This window comes from Theropithecus gelada, chromosome 1, assembly GCF_003255815.1.
Source record: "Theropithecus gelada isolate Dixy chromosome 1, Tgel_1.0, whole genome shotgun sequence".
Taxonomy (NCBI): domain Eukaryota; kingdom Metazoa; phylum Chordata; class Mammalia; order Primates; family Cercopithecidae; genus Theropithecus; species Theropithecus gelada.
The window spans coordinates 67243436-67270989 of record NC_037668.1 but is presented as its reverse complement, the minus strand read 5'-3'; the positions used below and the strand labels follow the sequence as shown (position 1 = coordinate 67270989).

The following is a 27554-nucleotide window of genomic DNA, read 5'->3' as shown; positions in this document are numbered from 1 at the left end:
CCCAAAAAAAAAAAAAAAAAAAAAAAAAAAAAAAAAAAGAAAAATAAATCAGATAATCTAGTATTAGTTTCCTAATGACTAGCTAGCTGCACAGCTTAGTCACCCTAAACATAAGTTTGTTCATTTTGTAAAATGTATAATTTCAGCTGTCCCACCTGAGTCATGGTGGGTGGCAGTCTGCAAAGTCTTCCAAATGGTAAAGCTTAGTCAAATGTGAGGTATTATCATTGGATCTTGGTGTCATTAAGGCCATTTAGATTATCTTTACTTATGGCCCCTTTATCCAACAAGGGCACAGACCCAGAAGGGCGTTTAGACTTCTGTCATGAAGTAGAGTCATTAGCTGGAACTTATTCTACCCTTACTAACAGTGCAGGCTGGAGGAATCTGATGCCCTTTTATTTTAATAGAGTTGCCTTTTATCAAGAGTGATTACCTTGAAAAGTCCTGGAGTAATCTGTTCTTAGGATGTTGGCCTGTGGGAACTGACGTTTTCTCTCCTTATTGAAATGTGTTTCTCTCTTACAGCTGAGCGGGCTTTGGACACCATGAACTTTGATGTGATTAAGGGAAAGCCAATCCGCATCATGTGGTCTCAGAGGGATCCCTCTTTGAGAAAATCTGGTGTGGGAAATGTCTTCATCAAGAACCTGGACAAATCTATAGATAACAAGGCACTTTATGATACTTTTTCTGCTTTTGGAAACATTCTATCCTGCAAGGTAAACATTGATTAAATGATTTTAGCAGAATAATTGATTCTCAAAAACAAGATAAATACCAAATGGAAAACTACCTTGGCATCAGGATACAGGAATTTTCAAAATGCTTGACATGGAATTCTAAAAGTTCCCATGGGTAGTCTCAGGGCCACACCCAGCGTAACCAGCACACGTTTTCATACCCTTGTTCTTTCCTCAGCCTGAAATATCTTTCCTGTTCTTTAGCTTTGGAAAGCCCCAGGTTTTTCTTTTGGGATGGGGGAAAGGAGAGGACCAGAGAAGTGTCTCTAGTCTTCAGGAAACTTAATCACGTTAGAAGCATAAATTCACTCTGTTCCTTCTATGTATCTGTTTTATGCTGAACACTTTAAAACTTAAACAGTGGTGGTGTAGGTGTTTAACGCCATACTGCACTGAAAATCTGTTGTGGCCTTGGAAAATGTTTTGTCTTCTGCAGCACTGTGGTTTGCACCCAGATCTCTTAAAATGTGTTGTTGTTGTGTTTTAAAGGGACAGGGTCTTGCTCTGTCTGTCACCCAGGGTGGAGTGCAGTGGTGTCGTAATAGCTCATTGTAGCTTCGATCTCCTGGGCAGAAGCCATCCTCCCACCTCAGCCTCCCAAGTAGCTGGGACTACAGGCATGTGCTACCACATTCAGTTAATCTTTTTATTTTTTGTAGAGACAGGGTCTCTCTCCATTGCATAGGCTGGCCTCCAGCTCCTGGCTCCAATGATCCTTCTGCTTTGACCTCCCAAAGCATTGGAATTACAGGCATGAGCCACAGCACCCAATTTTAAGTGTTTTCTTTGTTTTTTTGTTTTGTTTTGTTTTTTATAAAAAGAAAACATTTGGAATAGAAGAAGCCTAGTAGTGGCTACCTTTGTAAATGGAACACTTACTAGGTACCTGGTGCTGTGCTAGGTGTGAGAAAAATTGTACTGGTGTACTTGGCCACCTTTGGCCATGGATGGGCCAAAGCCTTCTCAGGCACAAGATACCCTGAGGTTCTCATGTCTCAGGAGCTGGCCAGTGGTGCTAAAGTGGTCCACCTTGTCTTTGACAGGTGGTGTGTGATGAGAACGGCTCTAAGGGTTATGCATTTGTCCACTTCGAGACCCAAGAGGCTGCCGACAAGGCCATCGAGAAGATGAATGGCATGCTCCTCAATGACCGCAAAGTGTGAGTGTCCCAGTCCGGAGCAACAACCATCGCATGAGCCAGCCGTGGCCCCACCTCGGTATTAACTGGCACACACAAGGCGGCTACTGGTTCTCGGCCCAAGTGTGGCCTGCTCCTACCTCTCCACTCCAGGGCTGGTGAGTCTCCCTGCCTGAGCCGTGGCAGCCCTTTTGACTCGCCAAGGTGGGCTTCCTGCCCAAGCCATGGCCTGCCTGCCGCCTCTCCCTTAAAGGCATCTGTCTGTGGGTTTTGTGAGCATCAACAACTGGGGCTGGCTGGAAGGCAGCTCTAAGCTCACTCTGAGTCGGGGTCTTGGCCAGCGGCAGAGTGGAGAGGGCCCTGGACTGACCAGGAGCTGTATACTAGCAGTGTGACCTTGGCTTTCCTGTGACTCAGGTCTGTCCATGGGTCCCTCGCTAGTGGTTGATGCCAAATTGTCCCCGCGGTTCTCCATTTTCTGACTTATGATTCAGTGACCTAATGCAAGGCTGGCTCCACAGTAATACTTGGTGACAATGAAAAATCCCATCCCTTTGCAGAAAAACTTCGTAACAGACCTGTTGCTTTGGTGTGGTTGTTACTGTAGAATGCAGAGGGGGAACTTAGCAAAGCCATGTGGGGAGAAGAAGGGACAATAAGTCTTGGCTATTACAAGCCAAAATATTTTTTGTCCTTTGTGTCATTCAACATACCAGAGGATGGGTTATGTTTATAATGTCTGTGTGTCCAGTGGTTGATTGATCTACAGATATCACTAAAAAGAAATATAAAAATGTCAGTGTATGGATAAATTTTCTTCTAAGTATAAGAGTACCAAAATAAATTTAAAGAAAAGGGTGCCCCTTCGCTCCAGCAATCTCATACCTAGGATTAACCACTGTTAACAGTTTGGTTTGTATCCTTCCAGACCTTTTCTATGCATTTACATAGTTGCACAGAAATGAACGTTTTAAAAACATGGCCATCAGGTTTCTTCATGAAGGCAGTGTGATGTGGTAGGAGTAGCCCTGGTCTAAGCCAGGAGCCCTGGGGCTGGTCCTTACAGGATAGTCCTGCCTTTTTCTCTTTCTGCTGGGGACTTGGGTATCTCTGAGCCTCCTCGGTGGTGGATGGGGATCTCATGTTTTAACTTCTCCTGTCAGCCTTTAACTTGTATTCCTTTGGGTCCCTGGACATCATGTTTTATTCCTCTGGGTGATTACTTTTTTCATGGTTTCTTTTTAGATTTGTGGGCAGATTCAAGTCTCGCAAAGAGCGGGAAGCTGAGCTGGGAGCCAAAGCCAAGGAATTCACCAATGTTTATATCAAAAACTTTGGGGAAGAGGTGGATGATGAGAGTCTGAAAGAGCTATTCAGTCAGTTTGGTAAGTTGAGGGTCCTTGTGCCCTTTCACAGTCCACCAGACCCATCTCTTCTTTCTTAAGAGATGAGGGCACTGCTCCAGAGGGTTGCTTCAAGTGAGTTTCCAGAGGGAAGCCTTCTCTCCTTGAGCTGTGCTTGAGATGGTGTTACTAATAGTTCTGTCCTTTGGTAATAGGTAAGACCCTAAGTGTCAAGGTGATGAGAGATCCCAGTGGGAAATCCAAAGGCTTTGGCTTTGTGAGTTACGAAAAACACGAGGATGCCAATAAGGTGAGTGTACCACAAAGGTTGGGAAAAACTTGTAAGAGGTGGCCCCAGAGTATGGGCAGAGTCTTGCTAGCACCTAGCTAGAGCTGGGATGGTCTGAGTATCTAGTAGTAGATGTACCATTACTATACTCTGGGATCATCTTCCTGGGTTCCACATGTTAACATCATGTAGGTGTTCACAAAGCACTTGGCACATACCTGTCACCTCAGCTGTCAGTTGTTGAAAGAATAGGACAGATGTTTGTTCCCCTGCAAAGGTGAGAGAACTAAAGCCCAGTGAGTGCTGATTTCATAACAGCACAGCAGCTACTTGTGGGCAAAGCATTGTGCCAGACCCTCAACATATATCACTTAAATACCCACAAAAACACCTGCAGAATTTACTGGCAGCCAGAAGATGATATCGCCCTGGGATCATGTCAGCACACTTGTGTTTATACACCTGTGCTATTTCTATATTATCTGGATCAATAACCTATTTAAATATTAACCTCATTTTACAGATGAGGAAGTTTGGATTTGTGTGACAGACTTCAGAGGTGGAATGAATTTAGTTTTTAGTCCTATAGTAGAAAGAATACTTGTTGGGACTTAGACCTCTGGAATAAGACCCCATCACTGCAACTTTATTTTAAAGACATTTTTCCTCTCTAGGCTGTGGAAGAGATGAATGGAAAAGAAATAAGTGGTAAAATAATATTTGTAGGCCGTGCACAAAAGAAAGTAGAACGGCAGGCAGAGTTAAAACGGAAATTTGAGCAGCTGAAACAGGAGAGAATTAGTCGATATCAGGTAAGGTGGTCTTGGCCCAGCCTAGCAGTGGGATTTGCTGTGAAATATTTGCAGAACACCCTTATGTTTGGCAGGCTTTCTTTTTGGGGATTTGGAGTCTGTTCTTCCCATTTCCCCCAAGAAGATTAGGTTTAAAAGGATATTTACCTACTACATATATGACAGTGATTATTTTAGAACCAGAAACAAGAGAAATGAGTTTATTCATCAAGAAGCTCTCTATTCTGGAAGCCTCAGCCTGTTGCTAGCCATGTAGATTCCTTTTACTTAAATGAGCCTCCTTTGTTTGGCATGGCTTCAAGAAGACCCCTGCTGGGGTAGGGGGTGAGTGGTCACCACAGCAGCTGTGGGGAGAGGTGACAAAAGGTGACTGCACTGATGATCCTTGTCAGTTTCAGGGCAGTAGTTTCACAACTTTGAGCTTGCATCAGAATCACCAGCAGAGCTTGTTAAAACAGATAGCTGGGCTCCAGCCCTAGAGTTTTTCTGGTTCACTGGGTTTGGGGTCTGGCCTGATAATTTCTTTTTTCTTTTTTTTTCCTTCTCTTGAGATGGAGTCTCGCTCTGTTGCCCAGGCTGGAGTGCAGTGGTGCGATCTCGGCTCCCTGCAAGCTCCGCCTCCCAAGTTCGCTCCATTCTCCTGCCTCAGCCTCCCGAGTAGCTGGGACTACAGGCGCCCGCCACCACATCTGGCTAATTTTTTGTATTTTTTGTAGAGAACAGGGTTTCAGCCTTTTAGCAAGGATGGTTTCGATCTCCTGACTCCGTGATTGACCCACCTTGGCCTCCCCAAAGTGCTGGGATTATAGGCATGAGCCACTGTGCCCAGCTGAGAATTCCATTTCTAACAAGTTGCCAAAGATGCTGGTGCTCCTGGTCTGGGAGCTACCCTTTGGGAACCACTTTCTAAGGGAATATTTGTGGTATAGAAATGCAATTAACAGTGATCTTTTTCCTTCAGGGAGTGAATCTCTACATTAAGAACTTGGATGACACTATTGATGATGAGAAATTAAGGAAAGAATTTTCTCCTTTTGGATCAATTACCAGTGCTAAGGTATTATAATACTGAGATTTGGAGATTGAAAGCAGTAGTAATCCATTATAGGTTTATTGGCATTTGTTCCATTGAAGGAATAGCATTTAAATTATGTTCATTTCTGAAAGTAGCTACTACGTTTTTCCAGCAAAACTTCCGGATACATTTTGGAGAATGGCATTTCATTAGGTTAACATTACACTGTTTCCCAAGCACTGGAGTCTGGAGAGGAATTTGGCCCAGCCCCTCCCAGCCAACCCAGAGCACCTGAATCTTTCCCATTCCTTGCTGCCTCGTGCCGGTGTGGGGACAGATGGTGCTACAGAATGAGCAGAGGAAATCCAGACAGGTTATTTTCCATTTGTCTTGGGACCTGTCTCTACAGCTCTGCCACATTTTCTCCTTGAGAATGAAGGTATTTTAAAGATTTTGGGAGTGGGCTTGGGAACTTCTACCCTGGTCTTAGAGAGGAAAGGGGAGCGGAAGGTTTTTCCTTGTTTCGTAGTGTGCATCATTTGCTTGATTTTCTTTGATAATCACATCAACTAAGTTAGCAGGATAAGTAGGAACCTCATTTTAAAGATAAGGAATTTTAGTCCTTGAACAAGAGATTGCTGACTACATGGGGATGGTGTACTGTTTGTCCTTAGCGCTTTGGGAGCAGGATGGAAGCTGGTGGCATCTGAACATTTTGGGTTATGGCCTGATGCAGACTCCGGTCTTGCTAAACAGAGGTGTACCAGATGCCACAAAATCCTTTAGTTGATGAGAAGGGAAGCCATGTGGGCTGTTCTAAAGGCATAGTGGCCCTGCCCTGGCTCTTAGGGGAATTTGCTCCCAACCTGGGAATGTGGAAAGCAATGTTATTAGTTGTAGTAGGGAGTTGGCCAGAGGCCAAGTGTGGGTTTGCCCAGTTCTTACCCTTTCCTTTTTGCTATGACCCCCTTGATTGGACCCCATCAGTGTAAGGAATGATCTTCTCTCCTTGCTTATCTGCCTAATAGTCAAGTTGCACTTTGTTAAGAGAGCAAAAGAGCCATACCTTGAATTGTCACCATTTTCAAGATGATGGTGTGGCATTTTTTTTCACATACATACTGGCCTACCTAATTGGTAGAGAGTTATGGAGTGATGCACATCTTTACGTCCCTATTCTCCACTTCAGGAGGCTCTCTGGGCCATTAACTAAGACATAAAACAATGACAGTCACACCAGAGAAGACAGTGAATAACCTTTTCAAATAAGGAAAAATGCAATTTGTGAATGATGAACTTAATGTGGAAGAAGACTGCCTGAACCAGTAGATGTGTGGTTTTGCAGCTGTTTGGGGTATTTCATGGAAATTGAGCCTCAGGAGGGCAAGTAAGACTAGGATCTAGGCACCTATTTCTAAGCTGGCCATCTCGTTGAATTAATGGTGGTAGTCATTGATTACCTGAACATTTTATGACTCCTGTCCACATGTGGTATTCCTAAAGTGTTATCCTGATGTTGCTAAGAACTTGTTAAGAGTTTTGTCCACCGAGGTCTTGGAGCAGATGAGATTGGAAAATAAATTGCTCAACACTACCCTCGAGATGTTTTGTGGTTACCCAGGGGTAGCTATCCACCAGGTATCAGGAAACATCTTTGAGTTCCTGGTTTTACCATTAGCCATATCATAGTGTTTCGGAACTTTAGCATCACCTGGGGACTTAAAGAAAATGCCTTAGAGGTTGTGACTTAGTTGGTCTGGGGTAAATCCTATGCCAGTTTTGAACCCCTGACCTAGGCTCAGTGACTGCAGCATAACCCAGGCTTTCTGGTTCTTCTGAATAGTTCCCTTCCCACCCAGGGACATCTTTTTTTTCCTATTTGTGGGTTTGTTTTGGTTTGTTTGGTTGGTTGGTTGGTTGGGTTTTTTGTTTTGTTTTGTTTCTGAGATGGAGTCTCGCTCTGTCGCCCAGACTGGAGTGCAGTGGCGTGATCTCAGCTCATTGCAACCTCTGCCTCCCGGGTTCAAGCAGTTCTCCTGCCTCAGCCTCCTGAGTAGCTGGGATTACAGGTGTGTGCCACCATGCCCGGCTAATTTTTGTATTTTTAGTAGAGACAGGGTTTCACCATGTTGTTCAGGCTGGTCTTGAACTCCTGACTTCGTGATCCACCCACCTCGGCCTCCCAAAGTGCTGGGATTACAGGCATGAGCCACTACACCTGGACCTTTGTTTTTTTGAGATGAGGTCTCACTACATTGCTCAAGCTGGTCTCAACCTCCTGAGCTCAAGCAGCCCTCCCACCTCGGCCTTCCAAAGTGCTGGGATTACAGGTACGAGCCACCACACCCAGCCAAGGACACCTTATTTTTTAAGTAGCTGGTCTCATTTTGTAGGTAATGCTGGAGGATGGAAGAAGCAAAGGGTTTGGCTTCGTCTGCTTCTCATCTCCTGAAGAGGCAACCAAAGCAGTCACTGAGATGAATGGACGCATCGTGGGCTCCAAGCCACTATATGTTGCCCTGGCCCAGAGGAAGGAAGAGAGAAAGGCTCACCTGACCAACCAGTATATGCAACGAGTGGCTGGAATGAGAGCACTTCCTGCCAATGCCATCTTAAATCAGTTCCAGCCTGCGGCGGGTGGCTACTTCGTGCCAGCAGTCCCACAGGTGGGTATGCTGTTTGGTCACAGCTCTTGGGAACCTGCCTGCTGGCAGTATTCTGCAGTGGTTGGGGAGAGGGATCTTTCGTTATTAGAGTTCTAGAATGTCAGAGTATGGAACCTTCAAGTAAAAATGAAGGACTTACCCATGGTCACATACACACACACCCACAGTGGCAGTGGTAGAGTAAAACAGTCCCCATTAGCTGACCCCTCAGCTTTTGAATAGAAAGAACATTTAAATAATTAGCTTAGGTCCTGGTTAGTGAGATGAGATGAGATACTTCTCTAGGGTGGTTCAGTCCTTAAGAGGGGGTTTGGGTATTCTTCTGTCTTACAGGCTCAGGGAAGGCCTCCATATTATACACCTAACCAGTTAGCGCAGATGAGGCCTAATCCACGCTGGCAGCAAGGTGGGAGACCTCAAGGTAGGTGGTGGGGAACAGTGATTTGACGGCCTAGGATACACCTATCCTGGTCTCCCCTGCCTTTTCTGCTTCCCTGCTTTGAGGTATAGCCTAGGTTCTGGTCCACATCACTTCTCAGTGATGTGCAATTTTTTCTCTTCACCAGGCTTCCAAGGAATGCCAAGTGCTATACGCCAGTCTGGGCCTCGTCCAACTCTTCGCCATCTGGCTCCAACTGGTAATGCTCCGGCCTCTCGTGGCCTCCCTACTACCACTCAGAGAGTCGGTGAGCAAACTGGCCTTTAGAAGTGTGGCCCGGGGAGGAGGGAGTCAGGATGACTAGGCTCTGCCCTGGGTTGGTCAGTTTGTTGGGCTCTTATTGAGTCCTGGTTCTGTAATCTTAGCTGTGTGCTTAGGTGGCCACTTCAAGAGTAGAGAAATATGAGTTCTAGGTGTGTCAGTTGCTTTTAACATTCTTTGCTCATCGGTGACCCATGTGAAAAAGTTAGTTGTAGAAGTTTGCTAGCTGGATGACTACAGAGGCAGCCTGTTCTTTTGGGTGGGGTGAGGAATACGAGGAAACAGCTCGTACAGAATATGTCCTGTATTCCAAGATGTGGAAAGAGTTGTATGTTATCCTTTGGCTCATCCTCGAAAGTAGTAGTGGCCCCCTGTGCAGTGTGTTGCGTAAAAGTGCTTTGAAATTTCTCCTTCCGTGGGACGTGGCCAGTTGGACATCTGCTGCCAACACTGATGTGCATTTGCTGGTCTGTTGTAGGGTCTGAGTGCCCGGACCGCTTGGCTATGGACTTTGGTGGGGCTGGTGCCGCCCAGCAAGGGCTGACTGACAGCTGCCAGTCTGGAGGTGGTATTGGATGCACACAGAAGGGGGAAAGATGGGATTTGACGGGTCTTTGCCCAGACTGATGGGCTTTAATTGTATTTGTTCTTTCCCTAAGGCGTTCCCACAGCTGTGCAGAACTTAGCGCCACGCGCTGCTGTTGCCGCTGCTGCTCCCCGTGCTGTTGCCCCCTACAAATACGCCTCCAGTGTCCGCAGCCCTCATCCTGCCATACAGCCTCTGCAGGTGAGGTCCACCAGACAGAATGCTTAAAAGGATTTCCCCCATTTCCACTTGATGTAAAAGAAGCTTTGCTTTGATTCCTTCACCAGGTATTAAATGCCTGCTCTGTGTTATGACGCTATGTTCTGATTCATTGTCCCTGCCCTTTAGGGGCTCACTAGTGGGAGAGAAGGGGCTTAAAAGTGCTCTGCCTGATGCCAGTTCACTCAGAAATGCCTCACAGGGGGCAGCCAGTGCTTCCTGCTCTCTTTGTACGGAATAATGTGCTCACTCAGCTCTTTGAGCCTCCAGGTCACTTCCACATCCAGTGACCTATTGGATCCTTGGCTGCTCTGCAAGATGATTGGTACATTAAGGCAGGAAATAACTTCAACTTACAGATCGGATGTTCAGCTTCAAAGATGTAAAGTGTGTGTAGGAGGGGAAGGGGTTGAACCTAGAGCTTAGATTTTCTAAGCGGTAACTTGCAGTCTCTAGACCTGTGCTCTAGATGCAACTAGTTTGTTTCAGAGCTTAATAGCAATTTGCCATGGAGGTATCACCCTAAGCCTTCAGGCCCATAAGCTGCTTAGTAGATTACTCTTTAACTGTCCTGTCTCATACTCTCTGAGTTGGGGATTTCTTAGAACTTGATGCTATGTAAAATACCTTTTCTTTGCAAGGCTTTGACTAGCATTGACATTGCATGTTGACAGTTTTTAGCATTTGATACAAGAACATTTGGTACAGTTACGGTGATGTGGAATGTAATTATAAATGTGTTGATATTTACACCCTTTGATCCAGTCTGCACTGAGATTTACCCTAAAGGAAAAGAGTAATTTTCAGGAAAAGCTTGTATACAAGTGTTCACTTTACCCTTATTTATAACAAGGCTTTTCATTCTTGAGTAACTGTGGGTGCATTAAGGAAATGTCAGAAAATGCTTGCCTAGCGCTATAAGTTTGTTTTATTATTTACCTTTCACTTCGCTTTCTGATAGCATTCCATTTTCATTGTAATTGGTTGTGTTTATGTCCATACTCCTCTGTTCCTCACCACATCCCTCAATCCTTCAAGGACTGAAATTAGTTCCTTTAGAGCAAGGCCCACCACCTCCTCTCCTCTTTCACATAGTCAGATGTTCAGATACTGAACAGGCGCTCAACCACCATCAAGTGCTGTCCTTTCCTCGGTGCTAACCCACTGCCTTTCCTGGTTCCCAGGCACCCCAGCCTGCGGTCCATGTGCAGGGGCAGGAGCCACTGACTGCCTCCATGCTGGCTGCAGCACCCCCCCAGGAACAGAAGCAGATGCTGGGTGAGTGACCCACTTCCTTGCAGAAGAAGAGAGGCCCAGAGCCTGGTGCCAACTAGGACACCAGTGTCCATTGTTTACTGGGATTTGATTTGGTTTTTTATTAACTACCCTCCCCATAGGAGAACGCTTGTTCCCACTCATCCAAACAATGCATTCAAACTTGGCTGGGAAGATCACGGGAATGCTGCTGGAGATCGACAACTCTGAGCTGCTGCACATGTTAGAGTCCCCCGAGTCTCTCCGCTCCAAGGTGAGCTGCGTCGCAGACCCTGCAGCTTCAGCTCTCAGCTTGGGAAGATTGGGGGCAAACTTGGACACCCAGGTGCAGCAGAGAGTGGGGTCTGCTGCCCCCAGGACCCTTCTCGTCATGCCTTGACTGTGACTGGAGGCTGCTGTGGGTATTTGGGAAAGTAGTTAGCACCAGAAGCCTAGGGATCATCTGTACGGTTGGCTTTGGTCCACTACTAAGTCTGGGCACTAGGGAGGGGTGGAGTAGCTCTCCTAGATTCACTGACCACCTGAAGATTTCTTGCAGGTAGATGAAGCTGTAGCAGTTCTACAGGCTCATCATGCCAAGAAAGAAGCTGCCCAGAAGGTGGGCGCTGTTGCTGCTGCTACCTCTTAGACAAGGAAAAACCGTATGTGTGGCTCTTTTCATTTTTGTTCCTATGAGCATTGTCTTCGTGGTTTGACCTGAGGTTGTATATATGCTCACTGCTTAGCTCTGGGAATACAATAAGTAGTTACATGGAGTATGTTGCAGGTGACTTCTTATAAGGACTGTGGACTTTGTCTGCAGGGGCTTGAGTGAATAAAAGTTAACTAATACTGGTTGATGGTGGTAGGTGTCTCCAGATAGGGAAAGAAGAGAGTAAAATGAGCTAAGGAGAAAGCACGTGGTAAGAACCAGAGCTGGTGAGCTGGTGTGTTGGGAGGGTTGACTTGGCATAGTCATGACCCTCTTGTCAAGGGCCTCAGGAGCCTTGTCGTCTAGTGGTAAAGACCAGAGATGCTGTTAAACATCGTACAGTACACAGGAGGACAGAACCAACAGAATGCCCGAAGTGTCAATAGTGCTGAGGTTGAGAAATTTCTCTTCTAGAATACCTTCCTTTATCCACTAGATGTTAATGAATCTAAATTATTTGATTATGCATTTATTTGTGTTGGTGCTTTTCTTTACAGGATTCAAAAGCCAAATAACCCCTTACGGAATTCAGCTCAAGGTTTGAAGACTTCTAGCTTGTCCTATGGACCTCAACACCAACGATTACAAATTGCAAATTTAATAGGTCATTTTGTATCAAAAGGTCAATTATGAAACACCTAGAAATTTTCAATTATACGAATATGTTCTCTGGGTTCTGCTGTGGCCCAGACAGTGTTAACTTTTTTTTTTTTTTTTTCTATTGTGGGTTTTGATTTTTCCCCCAGAAACTGGTTTTATTTGATGTACCCAAGTCTTACGTTTCTCAATAAAGAAAAAAAACTCCATAAAACTGCCTCTGTCTCTGACCACAGTTTTACTCTATGAATTCCAGTTTTCACTGGAAGTAACTTTAGGATGTGAATTGGTTCCAATGATAGTTTATTCTTTCTTGACTTGAAGCTGACAAAGGTTAGCAAGATATACAGAACTGTTAAATATGATCCTGTCCCACAGCGTTCTGTTATGATTGTTGTATTAGCCCCACTTAATTTACAGGGAACAGAGATCTGATGTGGTCAGAGCAGACCGTGGGTCGGGCCCAGGAAAATTTGGAGCAGAGTGGGGTTGGTGAGATCTGCAGATACCAGCTGGTTAGCTGAGCCCCGTCTTTCCATTCCTGAACTCTGTTGGGTGGGGTTTGTCCTGTCCCTTATCTCCTGCAGTCAGTTTATGCTGCATTTGAGTCAGCAGATCCAGTTGCCCAGATTCTGCAACCAAGGTTCCCCTAGCAGGGGGAAAATGTTTGGGAGGTCTGTGACTACAGCAAATGGTGCTGAAGTCCTCAGTGCTTGTGGTTTCTTTGATGCTCAAAGTGACAGTAGTGACATCCTAAAGGCCAAGATCACATCCCTTTGCAGCCTGCTTTCCCTGCGGCTCCAGCCTTGCTTGCTTTCCCTCCTGGAGCTTGCTTGATGCTTGCTTAGTGCCCCATCCAGGCAGTCCTTAGAATGCTCATCCCTCTCGGCAGGCTCCTTAAGATCTGGTGTCACCTTAACAGATCTAAAGGAGATGTCCTTGTTTCCTGACGGTCCCTTCTTTCCTTAATCTGGTGCCGGATGGGGCGGGGCACAGTACGGGCTTCCGGCGGAAGCACTGGAAGCAAGATGGCGGCCGCCGAGACGGTCCTCAAAGGGTATGCTGGTGTGGAGCGAGGCAGGGTCCTCGTGGGCAGTGCAAAGATTGAGCTGGGGGTGGGCAGAGTGGACAGAGTAGGGCAGGGTGCAGATCCATGGCCCTACGCATCCCGGGCCAGGTCTGTGCTGCTTCACGCTGTCGATTTGTGAGTGGTGCCGGGTAGCGCAGCCCAGATCCCTTTTCCCTACTCCTCCTGACCCTGCACCTAGAGTGGTGGTTGCGATCTGCTACCGTGACCTCAGCCCTTATTCCAAACTGTGGCACCCATTCGTTCCACAAACTCCACAGCTCTGGCCCATTAGAGGAAAGAGGCCCCAGAATAGCTGGGAAATTACGAAAACAGCCTCACTGCACGGGTTGGTGAATGCTGTGATGCGATTGTGTGATGGACGGTGATGTTGAAACCAGACGGGAATGACCACCCCATCCGGAGAGGTGAGGGTAAACTTTCGGGATGCTCTGAGTCCAGAGATGAGTTTGAAAGATGCAAAGTTAACCAAGCAGCCAAGTTGGGAGCCAGGCTGTTGCCTGAATGGAGACAAGCAGCGAGAGCCAAAACCCAGAGTCTGGCCATACTTAGTCTATACCATACTAAGAAATGCGGATTTTTCTCCCTTGGCCATTGGATTGCTTTTGAAGAATACCAACCAGAAGAGTAATGTAGTCGTATTTGTATTTTCTTGGGATAATGGAGGAGACAAAAAGGCGGCGATCCCGTTCAGGAAATTGTCGCCATAAACCGGGGCAAAATGTAGGTCAGAAGAGGGAGAGGAGTGTACCTCACAAGTGGTTTTGTTATACCCAGAAGAGTATTGGGACCCCTCCCTTTCTGTCCTCCCTGTGCTCATGTTGACAAGGTGTTGGAGCAACTGCACCAGACGTGTGGAGACATTGATTCAGAATGCTCTTGGTGTCTGCAGAGGGGGTGGAGGACATTTCTTCGTGCTGCTTTTATTCCTTTTGGAAACATCACAGATATTCTGATTCTGCTGTATTATGAAACAGTTGACACTGAAAAATCCCTCTTAAGTCAGATTCCTGATGCCAGGAAAATAACTTAGTAAAAAATTTTATGTCATGGGCATTCTATGTATGGCTGGTATATAATGCATTTCAGGGGGATGTCTCTTTAGGTCAGCATGGTGGTGATCTTGGAGATGGAAAAGGAAGGTTCTGAGGACAGCAGGGCTAGGATGATGGTGTGGCTGTGGGTTGAAATTTACAAAAATTAATCTGTTGGATTTGAGGGTAGACTTTAAATTGGAACCATTTGGGGGCTTTGATTTCTCATCATTTAATATAAAAAGTGTATAGTAAAAAGGGCGGGTGCAGTGGCTCACGCCTGTAATCCCAGCACTTTGGGAGGCCGAGGCAGGTGGATCACGAGGTCAGGAGATCGAGACCATCCTGGCTAACACGGTGAAGCCCTATCTCTACTAAAAATACAAAAAATTAGCCGGGTGTGATGGTGGGCGCCTGTAGTCCCAGCTACTCGGGAGGCTGAGGCAGGAGAATGGTGTGAACCTGGGAGCAAAGCTTGCAGTGAGCCAAGATGGCGCCACTGCACTCCAGAGCGAGACTCTGTCTCAAAAAAGAAACAAAACAACGACAAAAAAACAGTGTATAGTAAGAATCAGGAGGATAGTGTTAGACAAAAAAAATTTTTTTTTTATTTTTGAGACAAGAGTCTTGTTCTGTCACCCAGGCTGGAGTGCAGTGGTGCGATCTCGACTCACTGCAAGCTCTGCCTCCCAGGTTCACGCCATTCTTCTGCCTCAGCCTCCTGAGTAGCTGGGACTACGGGAGCCTGCCACCACACCTGGCTAATTTTTTGTATTTTTAGTAGAAACGGGGTTTCACTGTGTTAGCCAGGATGGTCTTGATCTCCTGACTTTGTGATCCGCACGCCTCAGCCTCCCAAAGTGCTGGGATTACAGGTGTGAGCCACCGCGCCCAGCCCCCAATTTTTTTTTTTTTTTTTTTTTTTTTTTTGTTGAGACGAAGTTTTGCTCTTTGTTTTCCAGGCTGGAGTGCAGTGGCATGATCTTGGCTCACTGGAACGTCCGCCTCCTGGGTTCAAGTGATTCTCCTGTCTCAGCCTCCCAAGTAGCTGGGATTATAGGTGTCTGCCACCACGCCCGGCTGGTTTTTGTCTTTTTAGTAGAGACAAGGTTTCACTATGTTGGCCAGGCTGGTCTCAAACTCCTGACCTCGAGATCCGCCCGCCTCGGCCTCCCAAAGTGCTGGGATTGCAGGCTTGAGCCACTGCGCCCAGCTCTTAGAAAAAAAATTTTAATGTTTGGTTCTTGTTTCACATCACCTGCTGGGTAGGTGTACTCTACCTTATCTGTATACCGGAACTACCTTCTTGGCAGCTATGCTGTTAAATAGCAGAGTGCAACAGGGAAGCTCAACCTCAGCAGTGAAGCCTTGGCCTCTGCTTACCTGGTTAAGTTTTTCTTCAATTGATATCACAGTTACGGTGCAAGTTTCTATTTGATCTTTTGTTTTTATTTTCTAGGTTAAGAATTTTAGACCCAGTTCTGCTACTAACTTTCTGTGTGGACACAAACTCACTGAGCCTTCAGTTCTTCAAATGTTTTGTTTTTTTTTTTTTGAGATGGAGTCTCACTCTGTCACTCAGGCTAGAATGCAGTGGTACGATCTTGGCTTACTGCAACCTCCGCCTTCTGGGTTCAAGGGATTCTCCTGCCTCAGCCTCCCAAGTAGCTGGGACTACAGGTGCCTGCCACCACGCCCGACTAATTTTTTTTGTATTTTTAGTAGAGACGGGGTTTCACTATGTTGGCCAGACTGGTCTTGAACTCCTGACCTTGTGATCCGCCTGCCTTGGCCTCTCAAAGTGCTGGGATTACAGGCGTGAGCCACCGCACCCAGCCTATATATATAATAATAATAATAATTATTATTATTAGAGAACGGGGTCTTGCTCTATCACCCAGGCTGGATTGCAGTGTCGTTGATCATAGCTCAAGCGGTCTTCCTGCCTCAGCCTCCCAAAGTGCTGTGATTACAGGTGTGAGCCACTGCACCTGGCCTCTTCATATCTTACAACGGTGAGACTAGCACATTCAGGAGCCCTTCTATCCCTGAGTTTTTTTCGTTTTTGTTTTTGTTTTTTTTTTGTGGAGACAGTCTTTCTCTGTCGCCCAGGCTGGAGTGCAGTGGTGCAATCTCGGCTCACTGCAACCTCTGCCTCTTGGGTTCAAGCATTTCTCCTACTTCAGCCTCCCAAATAGCTGGGACTACAGGTGCATGCTGCCACACCTAGCTAATTTTTTGTATTTTAGTAGAGACGGGGTTTCACCATGTTGCCCAGGCTGGTCTCAAACTCCTGAGCTCAGGCAATCCACCCCACCTCAAAGTGCTAGGATTACAGGTGTGAGCCACCATGCCCAGCCTATCCCTGAGTTTTATGAAGTAGTAATTCCTACTGCTCTTGGTTTCCCCCAGCTAAAATCAGTTTTTCCTGGGAACAAAGACCATGATGCTCCCTTCTTTAGTAGTCACCTGACCCAATGGTAAGGTCAATGCTCTATACATAATTAAAGCTTGTTTGGAATTAATAATTGTTAGATAAACAACTTTTTCTATTTCTGTAAGTTTTATAAACAAAGGTCATCAAAATGCTTGAAAAGTAACTTCAGGTTTTACGTTCTGTAGTGGTACAACTGAATTTTATTTTAATTAGTTAATTAATTAATTTATTTTTGAGATGGAGTCTTGCTCTGTCACCCAGACTGGAGTGCAATGGCGTAATCTGGACTCACTGCAGCCTCCGCCTCCTGGGTTCAAGCGATTGTCCTGCCTCAGGAGCTGGGACTACAGGCACTTGCCACCATGCCCAACTAATTTTTTTTGTATTTTTAGTAGAGACGGGGGTTTCACTATGTTGACCAGTCTGGTCTTGAACTCCTGACCTTATGATCTGCCTGCCTTGGCCTCTCAAAGTGCTGGGATTATAGGCGTGAGCCACTGCGCCCAGCCTATATATATATATTTTTTAAGAGACAGGGTCTCACTCTGTCACCCAGGCTGCATTGTAGTGTCGTTGATCATAGCTCAAGCAGTCTTCTTGCCTCAGCCTCCCAAATTGCTGTGATTACAGCTGTGAGCTACCGCACCTGGCCTCTTCATATCTTAAAACAGTGAGACTACTGTGTTCAGGAGCCCTTTTATCCCTGTTTTTTTTTTTGTTTTTTTTTTTTTTGTTTTTTTTTTTTTAATGGAGATGGAGTCTCTCTCTGTTGCCTAGGCTGGAGTGCAGTGGCGCGATCTCGGCTCATTGCAACCTCCGCCTCCTAGGTTCAAGCAGTTCTCCTATCTCAGCCTCCCAAATAGCTGGGACTACAGGCACACACCGCCACGCCAAGCTAATTTTTTGTATTTTAGTAGAGACAGGGTTTCACCATGTTGCCCAGGCTGATCTCAAACTCCTGAGCTCAGGCAATCCATCTGCCTCAAAGTGCTAGGATTACAGGTGTGAGCCACTCAGGTGTGAGCCACCATGAGTTTTTTTATAAAACTATCCCTGAGTTTTATAAAGTAGTAATTCCTACTGCTCTTGGTCTCCCCCAGCTAAAATAAGTTTTTCCTGGGAACAAAGACTATGATGCTTCCGGCTGAGCGCGGTGGCTCACGCCTGTAATCCCAGCACTTTGGGAGGCCGAGACAGGCGGATCATGAGGTCAGGAGATCGAGACCATCCTGGTTAACATGGTGAAACCTCATCTCTACTAAAAGTACAAAAAAATTAGCCGGGTGTGGAGGCTGAGGCAGGAGAATGGCGTGAACCCGGGAGGCGGAGCTTGCAGTGAGCCAAGATTGTGCCACTGCACTCCAGCCTGGGCAACAGAGCGAGACTCCATCACAAAAAAAAAAAAAACTGATGCTTCCTTCTTTAGTAGTCACCTGACCCCAATGGTAAGGTCAATGCTCTATACACAAGTAAAGCTTGATTGGAATTAATGATTGTTAGATAAACAACTTTTTCTATTTCTGTAAGTTTTATGAACAAAAGTCATCAAAATGCTTGGAAAGCAACTTCAGGTTTACATTCCATAGTGGTACAACTGAATTTTATTTTAATTAGTTAATTATTTGTTTTTGAGATGGAGTCTTGCTTTGTCACCTAGGCTGAAATGCAAAGGCGCAATGTAGGCTCACCGTAGCCTCCGCCTCCTGGGTTCAAGTGAGTCTCTTGCCTCAGTGTTTCGAGTAGCTAGGGCTACAGGCCTGCGCCATTGCACCCAGCTAATTTTTGTATTTTTAATAGTGACAGGGTTTTACCATGTTGGCCAGGCTGGTCTCAAACTCCTGACCTCAGGTGATCTGCCTGCCTCGGCCTCCCAAAGTGCTGGGATTACAGATGTGAGCCACTGCGGTCAGCTTGAATTGTACAAAGTTTAAAATTAGTTCATTGTTTATGTATATTTATTTAGAATGAAATGACTAATATTTCTGGATGCATTGCTGAAGAAACCAGGAAAAATCTAAAAATTTGATTTTCATTTTGTAAATGACATCTGGATATGGCATGTTTCCTCCTATTGCTCACATATTAACAACCCATTTCTGCTTTTGCAGAAAAGCACCAAGGATTCTCTTTTGTTGAATTTGTGTTGGCAGAGGTAAGAAGTTTTCCTTTTAATGTTTTACTAGTGTCACTCTTGTCATTGACTACCAAAGGTGTCAGTCTGTTTGGATGGATGTGGTAGTTTCCTTTGGCTGTTGTAACAAATTACCATAAATTTGGATGGCTTAAAACAACAGAAATTTATTATCTCACAATTCTGGAGACTAGAAGTCTAAAATGAAGGTGTTGGCAGGGCCATGCTCCCTCTGAAGGCTCTCAGGAAGACTTTTCACTTGCTTTCCTGGCTTCTAGTGGCTCCTCACAATTCCTTGGCTTGTAGTATCACTCTAGTCTCTGCCCCTGTCTTCACATGGCTTTCTTCCTTGTATGTGTTTCTGTCTTCTCTTATAAAGATACCAGTCAGGCCCCACTTCTGTTTTTTTTTGTTTTTTTTTTTGAGGCAAGATCTCACTCTGTCACCCAAGCTGGAGTGCAGTGGTGTGATTATAGCTCACTGCTTCCTCTAACTCCTGAGTTCAAATGATCCTGCTACCTCAGCCTCCCAAGTAGCTAGGACTGTAGGTGCATACCACCATGCCTGCCTAATTTTTAAAATTTTTACAGAGATGGGGGTCTCACTATATTGTTCAGGCTCATCTTCAACTCCTAGCCTCAAGTCATCCTCCCACTTCAGTTCCCCAAAGCACTGAGATTACATGTGAGCTACTGCACCCAGCCCACCACCCAAAAGACCCTATTTCTAAATAAGGTCCGATTCTGAGGTTTAGGTCCATATGAATTTTGGGCGACACTATTCAAGCCACTGTAGTGGCTTGGTAGTGGCTTTTGCAGAGAAACAGGAAGTTCTGGTTGAAGGATGGCCCACTAGGCCTGGCTCAAAGTTCCCCTCCTGTATTCAGAGTATAGAAGATAGGTCTTGGAGAGGCCTGAGCCCTCTGGCCTGGCATCACTCATTCCTGTTTTACTGTGTGTATTCTCTGTCTCCATCAACTGGGCACCCATCCATACACTACCAGCTCTAACAGGCAATACACACTCTTAGTAAAATACAGTCTAGGCAAGTAGGAGGGGAGATAGTGTCTTGTTTTGTGTGCTTGTGCTACTGAGTTTTTATTTGAACACTGTAAGAAGAGTTGAACTATAGGCATGAACTTTTTCATTGTTTACTTTTGGTAGGATGTTGCAGAAGCTATCAACAACATGGTATGGCTGACAATCTTTGTTTTTTACTGAAGCTGTTATTTGGTGGTACTTTTTGGTATAGGGAATGCTCATGTACCTATTGTGTTTCCAATTTCTGTAGTTTCAAAGTTCTGTAGCAAGCACAGGTCATTATTTGAAATAATTCAGTATGAACTAGCTACCTATAAAATTAATTCTTTTTTTTTTTTTTCTCCCCGAGACTGAGCCTGCTCTATCGTCCAGGCTGGCGCGCAGTGGTGTAGTCTCAGCTCACTGCAACTTCTGCCTCCCGAGTTCACGTGATACTCCTGAATAGCTGGGATTACAGGCACGTGCCACCACACCCAGCTAATTTTTGTATTTTTAGTAGAGATGGGGTATTACCGTGTTAGCCAGTCTGGTCTTGAACTTCTGACCTCAAGTGACCCTCCCGGCTCGGCCTCCCAAAGTGCTGGGATTACAAGTGTGAGCCACCACATCTGTCCTAAAATTAATTCTTAACCAGACATCTTTCTCATTTCACATTTGTTGAATACCAACCACCTTTTTTGGCCAATCTCTTGACCATTTTGCAGGGGTCAGCAAACTACAGCCTGTGGTCCAAATCATCCCACAGTTTGGTTTTGGTCTTTTTTCTTTTTTTTGAGACACAGTCTCACTGTATTACCCAGGCTGGAGTGGAATGCAGTAGCACAATCTTGACTCACTACAACCTCCACCTCCTGGGTGCCTCCCACCTCTGCCTCTCAAGTAGCTGGGACTACAGGTGTGTGCTACCACGCCCAGCTAATTTTAGTATTTTTTTGTAGAGACGGGATTTTGCCATGTTGCCCAAGCTGGTCTTGAACTCCTGAGCTCAAGCGATCTACAACCTTAGGCTCTCAAAGTGCCACAGTCTGTTTTTTGTGTCCTTTGAGCTAAATAATTGTTGTCTTTTAAAGGGTGTAGGGGAAAAAGGCCCAATATGCAGGAGAGGCTGTATGCAGCCTACAAAACCAAAAATATTTACTATCTAGCCCTTTTCAGAAAATTTGCTAATCCCTAGGCTAGAATAATGTACTGCAAATAAAATGTAACGTGATTGCAAGGTCAATTTTTTATTTATTTATTTATTTTTTTACAGTTTCACTCTTTTGCTCAGGCTGGAGTGCATTGGTGCAATCTTGGCTCACTGCAGCCTCTGCCTTCTGGATTCAAGTGATTTTCCTGCCTCAGCCTCCCAAGTAGCTGGGATTACAGGCGCACACCACTATGCCCAGCTAATTTTTGTCTTTTTAGTAGAGACAGGGTTTCACCATGTTGGCCAGGCTGGTCCTGAACTCTTGATTTCAAGTGATCTGCCAGCCTCAGCCTCCCAAAGTGCCAGGATTACAGACATGAGCCACCACACCCAGCCTGCAGGGTCAGTCTGTGAATCTTATGTAAGAGCAGCGTTTCACGTAGTATATGAAAGTGATTATGGAGAACTGCTGTGATTAGCTGTAGTCAGAAAGAGCCATTGAAGAGTTAGGTTCTCTTAAACCAATTAACACCTGAAGAAGATAAAATCTGCAAGGATTGTGACAAATTGAGTGCTTCAAAAGAAAATTATTTGAGGCTGAGTATGGTGGCTCACATAATCTCAGCACTTTGGGAGATGGAGGCGGGAGGATCGCTTGAGGCCAGGAGATCAAGACCCAACCTGGGCAATAGTGAGGCCCTGTTTCTACAAAATAATAATAATTTTCTTTTGTTTGTTTGTTTTTGAGACAGAGTCTTGCTCTGTCATCCAGGCTGGAGTGCAGTGGCACAGTCTTGGCTGGCTGCAGCCTCTGCCTCCTGGGTTCCAGCGATTCCCCTGCCTCAACCTCCTGGGTAGCTGGAATTACAGGAGCATGCCACCATGCCTGGCTAATTTTTGTATTTTTAGTAGAGATGGGGTTTTGCCATGTTGGCCAGGCTGCTCTCGAACTCCTGACCTCAGGTGATCCTCCTGCCTCGGCCTCCCAAGGTGCTGGGATTATAGGTGTGAGCCACCATGCCTGGCCAAATAATAATATTTTAAGAAAAGAAAATGATTTTAATTCCTATTGCCACTGTAACAAATTACTACAAATTTAGTGGCTTAAAACAAGACAAGTTTATCTTACACTTTTAGAGGTCAGAAATCCAAAAGGGGTCTCACTGGGCTAACATCAAGCTGTTGTCAGGGCTCTGTTGCTTCTGGGGGCCCCAAGGAGAATCTGTTTCCTTGCCTTTCCCAGCTTCTAGAGGCTACCCACATTTTTTGGCTCTTGGCCCCTTCCACTTCAAAGCTAGCAATGGCCTCTCAAATCTTTCTCACACTGCATCACTTTGAAGCTGTCTACTTCTCTTTTCCATATTTAGATGACTCTTGTGATTACATTGGGTCCATCTGAATAATCCCGGGTAATAATTTTATTTTAAGGTTAGCTAGCAAACTTAATTATATCTGCAACCTTAATTCTTTCCTGTCATATAACATAACATACTCATAGGTTCTGAGAAATAGACTGTGGACATCTTTGGAGAGCCATTCTGCCTACCACAAAACCCTTAAATGCCCCCCGCCCCCTGCTTTTTATTTTTATGATCGATATTCATGACTAAATATGAAACAAGGATGTCATTTAATGCTAGCATTCCGTTTTTTTTAAATTACTGGGAATAAAATTAGTACCTGATCCATCTTTTTTCTGAGAACAAAGGACATAGCTATAATTATAACCTCAGTCTTACTAAATTAAAGAATCTTTTTTTCATATAACTTTTCGTTCTCATGAAAAGGCCCAAAACAAACTTCTTTTGAAGTATCAATTGTTCTTGGCTAATGAAATATTCCTACACTTCATTCCATGTTCTTTGTTACGCCTTCATCAAACATGCCCCTCAGTGGTCAACAATACCAGTTTTTCTCCAGGTCAAAGCTGATCTTGACTTTCTAAGGTGGACTCAAGTACTTGGTAACTACATTTTACCCTCATAGTTTCAGAGTCCTGAGCTCAAATCCAAAGATCTTGCCAGCACAGACCTTCCTGTTTGTTGATATTAAAGAAAGGAAGTGCATGGTGGCTCAAGGGCATTCTAGTGGTTAGTTTTGTGCTTAGCCTGCTTATGGGGTGCAGGCTTACAGGCTTGCAGGCTTGGAATCACAAGCAAGTCTCAGGCTCCTGGGAGGTAAATGGAAGACTGTCAGGTATTCTTTTAACCCAACAGATTTAAGCAGCTGAGTTGTATTTCAGTCTTTTCAGAATGAATCTGAGCTCTTTGGGTAGACAATTTCTGTCAATCTGGCCAAACCAATGAGAGTTAAGGAAGGCTCTTTCAGACCAGGCGAGTGGGAGCAACTCACAGATTCCCTGTCATGTCCACAGCTCCACAACTTTGGCCTTGTGGCCTTGGCTGCTTTTTTTTTTTTTGAGATAGTCTCATTCTGTCACCCAGGCTGGCGTGCAGTGGTGCCATCACAGCTCACTGCAGTCTCTGCCTTCCAGGTTCAAGCAAGTCTTATGCCTCAGCCTCCCAAGTAGCTGGGATTACAGGCATGTGCCACCACGCCTGACTAATTTTGGTATTTTTAGTAGAGATGGGGTTTCACCATGTTGTCCACACTGGTCTCAAACACTGGCCTCAAATGACCCACCCACCTCAACCTCCCAAAGTGTTGAGATTATAGGCGTGAGCCACCGCGCCTGGCCCTTGGCTGCATTTTTATCCCAGTCCTACTTCCTCTTGTAGTGATGGTATGAACACAAGTAGAGTGGTTTATAGTGGAGAAGAGAATGTAGCACCTCCATAGAAATAACCAGTTTGAGATTCCCAGCAAAGCTGGAGGTACTGCCCCACGTAAAAGTCTAACTTTTGGACATAGACGTAGACTATGCCATATCAGCCTTGACACAGGCTGGGACATTCCTTTTGGCTTGACTTAGTTCCTCCTCCTTATTCACTTCTGTTAAGAGCTGGACTTAGGGCCTGACACTTCCCAGTGATAACTTTTCTTGTTTTGGAGAGTTCCTAAGAGGGAACTTCTGACTGTGAAATCCTACATAGTGAGTCCACTTTGCTGACTAAAGCAGTGAAGAACTGGACATAGCTAATTAGCTATTGGCTGATGGCTTGAATTTCTTAACATTCATTTGATTCCTTCCTTTCAGTTTGGTCAGATGAAGACTGGGTGGAGAAGTTTGCTGGGAAGAGGATAAAGAGGAAGATGGTTGAGACCGCCCAAAGCAGAAAGCCAGGAGGGAGAATGAAAGTTCATGCTTCCAGAGGAGAGGCTGCTATTTGCCACATAGGGAATTTCTGAGGTGAGTGGTGCTGGGTGAATTTAAAGGAGAAGTTTTGGGTTTCTTATCTAGGTGAGAAATATCTTATGTGGGCTCAGGTATTTGTGATTGCTACTGAGCAAGGTGGATATCTGAGATGAGAAAGGATAGTGAGTATTCTGCATCACCAGCGTCCACTGTCCTCCTAGTCTTTGGCAGCAGGCTCGCTGTCTTCCTGTTCTTGCCCTGATTCCAAGGGGGCAGAATCATGTAGGGGCCCGTTCCCCTCAGTCAGTACACAGCCGCAAGGCTCTCCCTGCCCTGTCACTTGCTCCTGCTTTTCCATCAGGCCATCCTGACTGTTGCTTCCCAGGATAATTTATGGGCTCCTCCTCCTCTGTCCACCCTTTGAGCAGTGATATTTCCCTGAATTCCTTCCTCAGCCCTCAGCTCCTCTCTCCACATTATCCTTGTACCATGTCAGCCACTTCTGTCTCCTAAGGTTATAATGATCTTTCATTGGCCGAATGATATTCTGATCTCTATCCCTAGCCCTGACCTTTCACCTATTTCTGTCTGGATGTCTTATAGGCACCATAAATAAAGCATATCCCAAATGGGTTTCATCATCTTTCTGGTCTTTTTTTATGCCCAATCTTAGTTCACTTTGCCATCTTCAGCATAGTCACACCCAAACCAGATTCCTTGGTGCCAGCTTAGATCCCTCACTATATTTCATACCTAATGCATTGCCATACCCTGCTAATTTTGTCTTTTAAATCTTGCATTTCTCCTCTCCAGTTTTCTTCTGCCACTGTTGTCTTGGCTGAGGCCTTATGCTCTCTCCTGTGAATAATTGGAGTAGCTTCTTAACTGGTCTCCCTGCTCCAGGCCTGCTTTCCTCCTATCCTTAGCAGCCACAGGAAGCTTTCTAAAGGGCAGATCTGACTATATCACTCTCCTCAAGCATTCTAGGGACTCCCTTGATTTATAGGATTGAGCCCAGCCCTCATCAAAAGGGACGGAACGCCTCTGTATGTTCTGATTCCTGCTTATGTCTCCATATTTTATCCCCATTTTATATACCAGGAAACTAGAGTTTGTAGATACCTGTAAATCTCTATGTTTTGGTGTAAGTCATTCCTCTGCCTGCAGTATCCTTTCCCACTTATTTTATGTGGCTAATGCCTGCTTATTTCTCATAGCACAGCCCATTCACTGCCTTCTCCAGGAAGCTTTTCTTAATCCTCCAGTGAGTGAGGCAAGTATCACTCTGGGCTCCCATGGCCTCTGGGTTCCTGTGGCACCCTCTGTCCTGGCATTATATGTAAATGTGATTATATAGAAATGTGACTGCATTATATTGAAATTACTTATTTAACAAATGTCTAAATATTGCTTGCTCTATGCTAGGCACTGTTCTAAGTGCTCTACTAATATTTAATCCTAATTACAATTATTTGAGATAAGTACTATTATTATTCCCAGTTCTAGGTGAGGAAGCTGGGGCACAGTGAGGTCAGTACCTTGTTCAGTGTTATACAGTTCATAATGGTGGAACTGAGGTCTGAACTAAGGCTGTAGAGCTCCAGGATCTGTGTGCCTCTTACATTGTGGGTATCCCTCCCCAGCTAGCTAGCCAGTTCCTCAAGGGCAGGGGCCATATCTATCTAACTGCCTATCTATTTGTTTTTTATTTTTTGAGTCAGGGTCTTGCTTTGTTACCCAGGCTGGAGTACAGTGGTACCATCACAGCTCACTGCAGCCTTGACCTTCCAGGCTCAAGTGATCTTCCTGCCCCAGCCTCCCAAGTAACTGGAACTACAGGCACACCACCATACCCAGCTAAATTTTTCATTTTTTATTTTGTAGATACAGGGTCTCACTGTGTTGCCCAGATTGGTCTCAGAACTCCTGGGCTCAAGCAGTCCTCTTGCCTTGGCCTCCCAAAGTGCTGGGATTACAGAGTGAGCCACCACACCCAACTATATCTATTTATTTAAGAATCCCAGTACTTGGCCTGATAGCTCAATACCTCTATGTTGAACTATTAATCCAAAAAAAACAATAGAGTTGGCTGGGCGTGGTAGCTCACACCTGTAATCCCAGCATTTTGTGAGGCCAAGGTGGGCAGATCACGAGGTCAGGAGTTTGAGACCAGCCTGACCAACATGGTGAAACGCGTCTCTACTAAAAATACAAAAATTAGCCGGGCATGGTGGCACGCGCCTGTGATCCCAGCTACTCAGGAGGCTGAGGCAGGAGAATCACTTGAACCCAGGAGGTGGAGGTTGCAGTGAGCTGAGATCGTGCCACTGCACTCCAGTCTGGGTGACAGAGTGAGACTCTATCTCAAAAAACAAACAAAAAAATAGAGTTTTCTCTATTACACAAATTGGAGGGTTTGCATTGAGTGTTGTATTTATCCTCTATCCAGTCTTGTCTTGGAGCACAAAGCAAAAAGGGGCAGCATCCTCCACTGTCTCTGCAAACTTAGGCCTGAGCAAGAGGGCTGCCCGCTTGCTTCCATGTAGCCAGCCAGTGTATGTACAGAGCCAAGTATAGAGGGAGAAGCAGGTGGCACATGGGTGGTTTTGTTTAATTGGAAGACAGTGGGTAGACTGGAACTAGCATTTGAAGATGTTGAGAGCTGTGGATCATGGGCAAGAAAAGCGCTGTTCTGTGACTGTGGGGCAGGAGGAGGAAACTGATGCTTCTGAGGGTGAGCGCGATGAGATAACATGCCTGTGTATGGGCCTCAGGTTAGACAGCGCTGAGGTCTCCTGTCACTGGGCATCCAGCTGGGTGCTACGGCTGTGGTTCCTGTCTCCGGCAGCCCTGTCAGGGCCCAGGGCCTTCCTTGTCAGCACTTGCTGCAGCCTACTCACTGGAGTTGTGTTCTGGGTGGGTGTGTAGAATACTCGCACTCCTACTTGGGGCATCAGGGAGCTCTCTAGCAATTTCTTCTGCACCTAGGGAGAGCCCACTGCTAAAAAGGCCTGGTCAAATCCTCAGGTGTACATGGACATCAAGATTGGGAACAAACCGGCTGGCTGCATCCAAATGCTCCTGCGTTCCGATGTCGTGCCCATGACAGCAGGTGAGCAGGATGCCATGGTCAGGATGGCGGGACACTGGTGGCTGAGCAAGATGGGGAGGAAGCTACCTGGAGTCCTGGGCCCTTAACACTATTTCCATCTGAGGCATCTCAGATCCCAGCATTTAGTAACATGAGGCACAGCAGGCATTGTTGAAGCTCTATAAAGGCTTAGAGCCATTAGAAAGAATAGGCAACTAAAAGTATAACAGTTTTAATTATCCTCTGGTTTGGTTTTATTGTTGGGTTTTTTTTTT

General features: G+C 45.5%; 1 protein-coding gene, 1 long non-coding RNA gene and 1 other non-coding gene across 7 annotated transcripts in view; all 3 read left to right on the top strand.

Annotated features, from left to right (window-relative positions):
- The window catches only part of PABPC4 (poly(A) binding protein cytoplasmic 4), a 16394-nt gene extending 4104 nt beyond the window's left edge, over positions 1-12290 (top strand). The window contains exons 2-16 of one of the 5 annotated variants that reach the window (XM_025388384.1): positions 529-722; positions 1787-1902; positions 3127-3266; positions 3440-3534; positions 4188-4325; positions 5287-5382; positions 7734-8006; positions 8340-8427; positions 8573-8692; positions 9185-9271; positions 9366-9493; positions 10696-10789; positions 10909-11039; positions 11325-11384; positions 11975-12290. In XM_025388384.1, coding sequence (XP_025244169.1) covers positions 529-722; positions 1787-1902; positions 3127-3266; positions 3440-3534; positions 4188-4325; positions 5287-5382; positions 7734-8006; positions 8340-8427; positions 8573-8692; positions 9185-9271; positions 9366-9493; positions 10696-10789; positions 10909-11039; positions 11325-11384; positions 11975-11992 — 1778 coding nt within the window. In that variant the 3' untranslated portion in view covers positions 11993-12290. Of the gene's footprint in view, positions 1-56; positions 723-1786; positions 1903-3126; positions 3267-3439; positions 3535-4187; positions 4326-5286; positions 5383-7733; positions 8007-8339; positions 8428-8572; positions 8693-9184; positions 9272-9365; positions 9494-10695; positions 10790-10908; positions 11040-11324; positions 11428-11974 lie in introns of those variants that run through there. The other 4 variants (XM_025388395.1, XM_025388374.1, XM_025388411.1 and 1 more) reach the window with 4 other exon arrangements.
- On the top strand, positions 5628-5762 carry LOC112616163. Its single transcript, XR_003117581.1, has one exon. It is a non-coding gene; the product is annotated as a small nucleolar RNA SNORA55 (small nucleolar RNA).
- A 6448-nt stretch (positions 12291-18738) lies between the features above and the next one.
- Positions 18739-27294, top strand: LOC112610258. The gene is made up of 3 exons (XR_003116298.1): positions 18739-18784; positions 24090-24242; positions 27216-27294. It is a non-coding gene; the product is annotated as an uncharacterized LOC112610258 (long non-coding RNA).
- The last annotated feature ends 260 nt before the right edge of the window (positions 27295-27554 follow it).